We start from the raw sequence: 10,223 nt of genomic DNA on the forward strand, positions 1-10,223 counted from the left end.
TTTTTCACTTGAAAAAGACTAGCCTTTTAAAAAGAATTATTTTCGATAAGCAATATTCATTGATCAAAAAATATTGTACACATATTTTTAATTATTTTAATATTTTTAATTTTTCAAATAAAAGTTAATCTATACTATATTATAACACTTGATTCAATGCATTTTATACTATTTAAAGAAAAAATATATATATTGTTCAATAATTTGAAGGAATTAACCAGTTCAACTGATATTTATAAAACTTTATCGAATTAAAAAATATTTAATTTTAGAAGAATAGTATAAAATTTTATCAAATTATTATATGAAGAAATATTAGAGTCGTAATAAAAGAAATTTAAAAAACAGTTTAAATAACGATATAATTACAATTTTTCCTTTGAATTCTTGAAAAAAATCATGAATATCAATAACAAGTCTTTACAATTTATAATTTAATTTTATGTTATAACCATGATTGGTACTTGATTGCGTAAAAAATAGTTATGAATTTTTTGTTAGTGATAATGTGAATACCATATATAAATTATGGCAATTTATTTATTACATGATTTTAATTTTTGAATAATTATAAATGCATGTTATTTAAGTAATCAATTATCTCACTAGATGTTAATAATGTATATACATGTACATAAATCAGATATTTAGCATATAAATAATTGAAACTATCGTAAAATACTAAGAAATGTAACATACGATAATTTACATGCTAACACACATATAACTTAATCTTACTTTGTTAACAGTAGTGTAAATAAAAAACTAACATTTTTTCATACATGCATACGTTGAATTTTAAAAAAGTAACATTTTTCATTAAAATCAACTTTTATATTAACAGTAATGTAAATTTTACATTATTATATATTATGATTGCAAGTCATTCTGACTTCAGTTATGCATTTTTTATTTTTTTAAACTGAGTAAGTTAATTGTAAGTTAGTCGTGAACTCAGTAATAATACAGAGCAGTACATATAGTTTATTTAAATAAAATTCAAAATTTTTGGCCAACTCTATATTGAACATATATGTTAATTTTTAGATTTTTCTTTGTAAACATAGTAACGACATTCTACAGATTAAGTTTAATTGTTTCATTTTAAACGTACACCGATTATCCTGTTTATATTCATTCATTAAATACAAATTACACAACACAACATAAACAATAATATATATTTTGCTTAATGAGCTATATTAGAAACGTTATATAATTTAGTAATGTCTTGTATGAAAATAATATATGTTGATAAACAATCAATTTGTATTTAATATACATTAGATATTGTACAACATTTACAAATAAGAAAATAACTAAGAATTGCATAAAAAAATTATAGAAAATGACTCGTGGCTCGTACGAGTTATTATGCTAGTTTGATTATTATAAAACAATGCCAGAAAAAAAGACATTGGAATAAAAAAATGTTGAAAGATGGGATTTGTGTTTATGTTAAACGAACTGAGCCGTACGAGAGCCGTACGAGTTATTAACGAGTCGAATCCGAACTTGTTCGCGAATAATTCGGTTCGTGAACACCTCCGTCCGCGAATAACTCTACTTTTAACAATCTTTAGTTCTTTACCGTTTAGGTTGTGCGACAAAAACAAGTTTGACCTATCATTTAGATTAGAGTTAAAAAAACATAACTCTATATCACGAGAAAAAAACTCTTAATTCTATTTGACCACTAGTCTCGCAAAAATCGATATTCGGGAGAGAAATATGTATGCGAAAGATGTGTACGTGGGAGTACCGTTCAGGCGGATTTTACCTGTTAGGATTTCACGTGGCATTTAGAACCTTCTCTACTTTATATAGAATTTAGAAATTAATTCAAGGTACGAGACCTAGCAAAGAAAAATTCTAGCTGCACGAGCAATTCCAGTTTAACAGGAAATTCAGTTAAATGCAAAGAAAAGTTTATATGCTGCATATTTTTGCAAATTTTGACTTTTAACGGTTCAAATAATGAAAGCATCGAATCAAATGCTCCATTTTACAATTTTTACGTTTACCCACTAGCAGTTTGCCTATAAAAACAGATTTGTATTTCTATTCTTATTATAATCAAGCTAAAGCGGGAAGAAGAGAACTTGTTTCAAAATTTGAGTTTATTCTTGTCTTTCAGTTTCCTAATTTCATCAGAACAAAGAAAAGAAAGATGGGAGCTAATCAGTCTACTGTGTATGCATCATATGGATCCAAAGAAGTGATCATTGAAGAGATCATGCCGAAAAAGCCTGGTCGTGTTTTATCATTCCATTCCTCTGCTAAATGGAGAAGCCATTTTCAGGTTTCTAAAGAAACAACTAAACTGGTTAGTTAATTCAAACATGACTTCCTGGAAACCAAGCTACATATCTTTAGTATATCGATTTTTCGTTCTTGCATCAATGCATTGACTGTTTTTAATTCATCGTTTAATGTTTATTATGGATTTGAAGATGGTTATTCATTTCACGGCTGCATGGTGTGGACCTTGTCGGACAATGGACCCTGTTCTTCGTGACTTTGCTGCTACCTATGCAGATGTAGAGTTCATCAAGATCGACGTAGATGAGCTACAAGTATGCTGAACCTAACACTCATCTCGGCCCTTAATATATATAAACTGATTGCCAATTTTACATCCTTGACAGATGTTTTATTATTTTATGTTGATGATAAAGTGGGTTTCTTATGTAGGATGTAGCTCGGGAGTATGCAGTGCATGCATTGCCAGCATTTATTCTGATAAAGAAAGGAAAAACAATTGACAAGGTTGTTGGAGCAGAAAAGTTAGCACTCCAGAAGAAGATTGAGAAATACATGAACTAATATATGAATTTCATGTCATGCATCACAACAAATCACAATAACCACACGAGTATGATCTATGCTATTCAAATAAGGCCCTCTGCAGATCATAGCTAATATATAGCCTAATATTCTATGATCCGAGATAATATTTTTCATACACCAGAACCGCAATAGTGTAGCCCGTTTGTAACATTATTTAAAATTTCTTGATGAGAATTGTAATTTCGACTTCAAATAAACTGTGAGTAATTTGTTGGTGATCAGACAACTTCGGTGCATGTAATCTAAACTTAAGATAATTTCAAATGACTAAATGAGCAACTACTGTTAATTACACTACTCTTCTCAGAAAGGACAAGGAAACGGTTGAAGACTTGCAACCTACAATTTTAAAAGAATCTGAGGAACAAATTCTGTTTTGAATCTAGAAATGCTGATATAATTAGGTAGAAGTAATTATGTTTACTGAGTTCTACTTATTGAGGATTCAGCTGATAAACTGATTGGATTTATGTTGTTCAGAAACCTTCACAATTAGAGTACATGGCTAATATGTCATCTGTCTACATAGATAAATTTAAAATTTGTGAATTTCAAATATATACGCTTCTTATACGATTCTAAACAAGCTTCACATTCCAAACATACGCTGTGTGTACAGTATATCTGGCACTGGATTGTCTTAACAAATGATCATATGAGAGCTTGATCTTATCCAAAAAATACCCATGAAACCCGACCTGTGATCTGGAAGTGTATCGTATATGCTTGTTCCAAGGAAACTGGTAGTCTAGAGCTAATTTGAAGAAAGCAGAGATCTGAAGGTAGTGCTTAACTGCTTATGCGCATCTTTTCAGAGTCTGCAGTAGCTAATGGGTGGGATGAGGTTGCTTTGATATGAAAATGGAGGGCTGATACGCGAGTGGAGAAAGAGCCTTGTCGTAGCTCAAAAGAGATAGATGAAACTTCTCACGAGTTCTTCACTGAAGACATCTTCAGAGAGATCTAAGAAAAAAATGAGCTACCAATTGGCATGTACTCAAGGGAGGATCTAATAAGGGGTACGGGAGACACGTGTCTCCCTTAAATAACTTTTTTACCATTAAAACTTTTGAAAATTATAGAAGTGCCCCGTAAAAATAAAAATATAAGAGGGTGTCTCTCAGAATTTACTCGGTGCCCTCCTAAGTAAAAGTTCATGCTTCCGCCCCTGCATGTATTCCAACGGTATAATAATGGCAAAAGCCAAGACACATGCACTTAGGCTGCATGGTAAAAGCCTCCCCAGGGCTTTTGGGAGCTTCAACTTGCAAGCTGGAGGGCTAATACGTGTATCTAAAAACCTTGAGTTTGCAACCATTGTCACAAGTCACAATGCTACCCAACTAACTTTTTGATTTCAAAGTGGATATAAGTGTCAGAGTCTGTACTCGACTGTCATCATTTTGTGGATGGGGTCATGCTCCTGAATGGACTACTGGCGAGCAACTACTGTTAGCAAGTTGTAATTATGTATAAGAAGTAGTCACTTCTCACCTTCTAACTGTTCTGAAAATGAACAAGGGTGAGCTGAATCACATCAAGTAATAAGGCCAGATTCATCTTACTATTCATTCTGTTGTCCTAAAATAAGTTTAACCAGTTAGTAATTTTTATCCGACATCTGCATATTTACTCAGGAACTCGTTAGCGCTTGAATGCTGGAAAGTGGTAACTATGAAATGTGGTCGGGTTAAGAGGGCTACGCTAACTTACAGAAGCAAGGAAGAACATATATTATATCAAAAAGTATGTCTATGTGTATTGAAGGTGCTCCAAAATAATCTACACAAAAACCAAATGCCATTTTGCAACATTCTTCTTTAAAGGAAGAAAAAAAACTGTTACAGGCAAGAGAAGAATAGAGGCCATCATAAGTAAAGTTCTTGCTATTTTTGATCTTCACATTTCATCATGGAAGTTATTACCTCATACACAAACGATGCTAGATGTAAGCTCCTGAAACTGATCGTCCATTTCCACTACAGAGAATAAGCCAGCTGTAAAATAGTCTGAGAATTATCTTGTTGCAATGGCAAGATACTAACTCTAACCCAATGCATCTTATAAGGCCTTGCGCTTATCGCCTAGCCATAAGCCCCTGATACACCAGAGATCAGGATGAGAAACATTAGCTAGCGAAAGCACTGATAGATTGTGAAATCACGCTTTTATGTACTTTTATTTGCATCCCTTGTTAGAACATTATATTGCACCAGTGAGATAGTCTGAACAAAGTGACAAATCGACAAGCATAACATGAGAGTTCCAAAGATATTTACAAGCTAAAACCAAGTCCCTACTAAACTATGGTCCTTCAGTGCTACAAATATTATACCACTGACACTGAGCCCTTAATATTTTGTTTTGCATTAGTAACAGGACAGCTTTTAACACTGAAAAACACAATAAATAACCAGTTTAAGTAATGGATTAATCAATTTAAAAGCTCACCTATTGAGAGGATTGAACTACGACAACATTCATAACCACGTTATTGGGAGGAAGCTGCAATCTTAGAGGGTAAAGCTTCCCATTCAATGGACTCCGCGAGCACACAGTGATATCAGTCAGTCCAGTCTCATCCTCCAACCTCTTGGTTAACTCATCAATCCCATTCCCCTTAAAGGAAATCACAAGCTCATCCAAATCTTCATCCACTTCCCCATATTCATTACAAACTTGATAATAAATAAGCCTGCCATCTCCTTTCTTTCCTGGCAATCTTGCAGGCGAATTAGCTGACTGCATTTCCATGAAAATTAGATGTCAGTCTTTGGTACTAATCCAACTCATCGCTAAATTAAAATGGGAATTTTACTAAAGAAAATCAAGAATAATTTCCTGGCTCCAATACCCCCTTTCTTCTTAGTACAAAAAGGTTTATGGTTCATTTTACGAGTTAACAAAATTTCAAGATTAAGAAATGAATGCTTCTGTTTATGAAACTTGAATGATCAAACCTCAGGTCCGGATAAACTGGCAGGAGTAGAAGGCGTGCTAGATTCAGAAGAACCGAAAGAATCAGAGTGAGTAATCAGCTGCTGCACTGGCTTCAACGAAACAGTCTCAATCTCAACAGCGTCAACGTACCAAAAAATCCAATCCTGAGTAGCAGTCCTGCGAGGAATGTCATGAGTAACCGAGTTTCTCCACGGTGGAAGTCCCCTATTAGCCCGAAGAAATTCCCCGTATCGAGTTCTGAGCTTCACTTGACTCTTACCATCTCTAACAGGCTCCCATTCAACAGAAGAGTCCAGCCTGTCAGGTACAGTTTGCAGAACTTTTCGACCTGTCATTCCAAATAGGAACGGTAAGTTAGAGGCCGTGAGATACTTATCATAACAACTCTTGAGCCGAATAATATTATGATTGGTGTGATCAGCTGGGAGAATTTCAACTGTCCACCGTGCAGCCTTAGAGGAACCATGCCGGCCTTGTGTGACAGACTCTTCGTCGTCGTGCGCGATTAAATACTTCCCGTGACAGCTCCTGAGTCGAACCACATTGACATCACGAAAGAATTCCATTACACGAAAACGATGGAATGAAATTTAACAGTTCTGATGCGAAGTCGAAAATGTATAGAAATTGTAGTACTGGTCGTAAAAGAGTGAGTTGCTATTTATTGGTTCGGACAAAAAGGTAGAATTTATGAACACGCGTACAAACAAATACAAATACTCCTTAGTCCCAATTTACGTGTGCGGTTTAACTTCTGCACGTAATTTAAGATGCCTTGGTCGCATATATACGTTAATTATTTTTTAATTTTCTTTTTATGAATTAAAATATAGTTCTTAAATTTTTATTCACAATAAGAAAATTTGAAAAATAATAAAATAATTATACGGTCAATGTAACTTCAATTACGTGCAAAAATCAAAGTGAACAAGTAAATTGAAACGGAGGGAGCAACCGAAGGAAAGGACATTGGGGAGGAGTGACCAATAAGAAAATTACGCGTAAGAAATGTAAAGGTGTCGGCAATCATAGCTACAATAATAGCTATAAAGACAATAACAACACGGCTTTGTGAATTGTGATACGAGGGCGTGTGGCTCGTATGTGGATTGCGTGGGAATTTAGTGGATACGATATTGGTAATGTTATTAGGCAGAAGCAGCCATGAAAGTCACGAATTGTTGATTGTGATTTGTAACAGATGTTACTTGGCTAATTTGGAAATTAGTATTTATTATTAGGGATTTCAATTTTTAATAATTTAACGTGTTTGTGATGTAGTGTGATTACGTATGAGTATGGCGTTAATTTCTTTCCTCTTTCCTTGCTTGTTATGGTTATGTGATCAATCGTTAAGAATTAGTTTGTTTCCATTCAAATTTATTTGCATTCAAATTTTTGGATTCGATTTACAAAATGAGTCTATTAAAATCGGTCCAAAATCTGAATATATATAATAAATATTTTACATAAAAGATATTCAAATATAGCTCATATAAAATTTGAAGCACATTACACATTTTAAGGAAAGAATAAAATGATAACTTGAACGGGTAAATTTTGTAATTCTAGAGATATTAAATTAGGTACTAATAATTTGCTACCAAAAAATGCGTTATTATTGATAACTTGATAATTTGAGAAAATTTTCATATATTATTAATTGCATTGTTGATATATGTCTTTAGTATCAATTTGGAATATTTAGAATTGAGAAATGTTAGAGTTTAAAAAATGGTTTTCAAAATCATTCTCCAATGATGAATTGTCAACGTGATTTTGGATGTTGATTCATAAATAAAATAAGTTTCTCGTGTAATAATATGAATCCCGCGAATTAAAAGATGACACGTGTTATTTTGGAAATATTTTTGGAATTTTTTTGGATATATAGTTTTGAGATAAGTTACAAATATTATTTGTTTAGAAAAAGATGTTGTCAGTAATACCTTTCTATTTAGCCAAAAAAGAAGAAGTAGTTTCTACCTTCTTGAGTCCAAACCATCAGCATGGCCCATTTAAGCTATCAACCAGCCCAGCCCAATCATTTTCAGGCTAGAAAACTAATGCATGCTAGGTACATCTCCCGGATATAAATACAGATTGTTGGTTGGTTGTATTGATGGATTCTCAAACTCTTGAGTTGGACTTTGATAAAAATGTATGTTGAACATAAGAATTACAGAGGATAATAAAAATAAACTCACAGCTTGCTTAGAGTCATGGTCATAGAAATCGGAAATCGGACCAAATTGGTTGAGCTGTCAATTTACGATCTATTGGGAATCGGGAATTTATCGGAAAAAAAATTAGATATAATTTAATATTATTTTTAAATTTATATGTCAAATATATATGTTATGTGACATAGTATCGTCCATCCTGACCTGATTAAACAAAAATTGGGCCCATGTAATATGGTCTGTAAATATAATGGCCCCTACCATATTAAAATATGTTATACTTCTAAGTTGTACCAGACACAAACAAACTTGTAATGTTGTACTCCATCTTTAGATAATAAAATTGAATCTTACGCCCCCTATATTCTCCTTCTTTTCTTTTTCGGCCTTCTGGTCCCCTGCATACTCTCAACTGAGCTGCCGAACTAGGTTCTTCATTTTCAAATTTATTATTTTCCTCGTCCAACTTGCACGTTGCTCTACCAAATCTTGCTAAATCACACTTTTACCTCTCCGATTTCTTCGAAGTTGACCCGATTTTCAGCGATTTTGACCCATTTGATCGGAAAATATTTTTTCTGGCGATTTTATCTTATCAGATCGGTAGCTCTCATATCAGTGATTTATCGGGCAAATCGCCGATTTTTTGAACCCTGCTTAGATTATGAAGAGAGAGAACATTTTTGTAAAGACTACGAGCTTTGACATCGCTAAACCCATAATACAATACAGGAGAAAGGTGATTCATCAAGGCGTACTTTAAGTGAAGGCTACAATTATTTCGACAACATCCCCGACCAAGTCCTGAAGATTATTTTGAAAAAACTGATGAATGGTTTTGTTGAAGTAGAATTTAAATTTCTAGTGTAGTGTTATGTGGTGTGCAAGCTATTAGACTATATGTGATATGTCATATCACTTATCACGTTATTACTTCATGATTAGATAGTTAAATTAGTTTATTATAACATAATTCAGTTAGTTATATCTATATAAACTAAACCATATTTCACTGTATGAATTCAATTCACTTTCTCTGTATTCTACTATCTGAAAACTGTAAACTTCTTCTTCACTAAACATGTAAATATCCTTTATTCAATCTTGATGGTATCCGAGCTCATTATTTGATTGATCTAAGTTCACGCAATTTATTATTTATGAAAATTTGATTTTGGTCAATCGCTATGTTCCACAAATGTTCTTCATTTCACCTTGTTTTTGTTTTTAATTGATTGAGATCTTAATTGTAAATGCAAGAAGTCAATTTCAGGATGAAGATTATTTGTAACAAAGTAGAGATCGAGATCGAAGATTGAAAATCAGAATCATAATTCAAGATCGAAGATTGAAGATCATCATAATTCGATCATTTACACACTTTTTTCTGCAATCATCTGAGTTTGTTTCTCATCTTCCTTATCGTTTAATCTCGTTCAATCACCGCCGTTCATTTTTCTTTGAACTAGTCTTAATCTAGGGTTTGATAATTGCTTGAATGTCATAAAATCGCTTTATTTCTGGAAGAGTCAATCCGAACAATTCTTATGCTAACGCAGTACTAGGTGTGATGGTAAATTAGAACAATTCTAGAACGGTCAGTCTCTCGATACATCTACAATTTCTTCAATTGATAATAATGCACATCCTTTGTTTTTGCATCAATCTACAATGATCTTAATTTCTAAGAAATTAACTAGATCCGAGAACTATACGTCTTGGAAACGTTCTATGCAAATTTCCTTGTCCTCTAAGAGTAGGCTTGTAATTGTTACCGGAGAGTTTGTAGCTCCATCTGAAGTTTCACCTCTTAATTCTCATTGGAAACGAGTCAATGGCATGGTGATAACTTGGATCTTAAACACTGTTTCTGATGAAATTAGTTCTAGTATGAATTACATGGATAGTGTACTCAATGTATGGACTGAATTAAGTGAACGCTTTGCTGCTGTTAGCGGTCATAAGTATTATGAAACACAAAGGAGTTTGTTCGGGCTTGAGCAAGGAAATGAATCCATTGAGTTTTACTTTCACAAATTGAAAGGACATTGGGATGAGATTAAGGCCTTGGAACATGCAGTCAAATGTTCATGTGGTGCTATTAAGAGCTGGGAACACCAAATTGAGAAAACCAGGCTAATTCAATTCCTGATGGGGTTAAACTCTAGTTTCACAGTTGCTAGAGGGCAGCTTTTGATGATGAATCCTTGGTCTTCTGTGAATCATGCA

At 33.3% G+C, this 10,223-nt stretch overlaps 1 protein-coding gene across 2 annotated transcripts; it reads right to left on the reverse strand.

The window, feature by feature from the left end:
• Positions 1–4,628: 4,628 nt before the first annotated feature.
• On the reverse strand, positions 4,629–6,481 carry LOC141713551 (uncharacterized). 2 transcript variants are annotated; one of them, XM_074517018.1, is made up of 3 exons: positions 5,811–6,477; positions 5,302–5,592; positions 4,629–4,948 (listed from the first exon to the last, which is right to left on the reverse strand). In XM_074517018.1, exons 1-2 carry the CDS (start codon positions 6,375–6,377, stop codon positions 5,302–5,304), a joined length of 858 nt encoding a protein of 285 aa, XP_074373119.1. In that variant the 5' UTR covers positions 6,378–6,477; the 3' UTR covers positions 4,629–4,948. The 2 variants fall into 2 exon arrangements, with proteins under 2 accessions (XP_074373119.1, XP_074373121.1); XM_074517020.1 differs by lacking the exon at positions 4,629–4,948 and adding an exon at positions 4,962–5,075 and having other exon boundaries at positions 5,811–6,481.
• Positions 6,482–10,223: the final 3,742 nt, after the last annotated feature.

Source organism: Apium graveolens, chromosome 3 (assembly GCF_009905375.1).
Source record: "Apium graveolens cultivar Ventura chromosome 3, ASM990537v1, whole genome shotgun sequence".
NCBI classification, from domain to species: Eukaryota; Viridiplantae; Streptophyta; class Magnoliopsida; order Apiales; family Apiaceae; genus Apium; species Apium graveolens.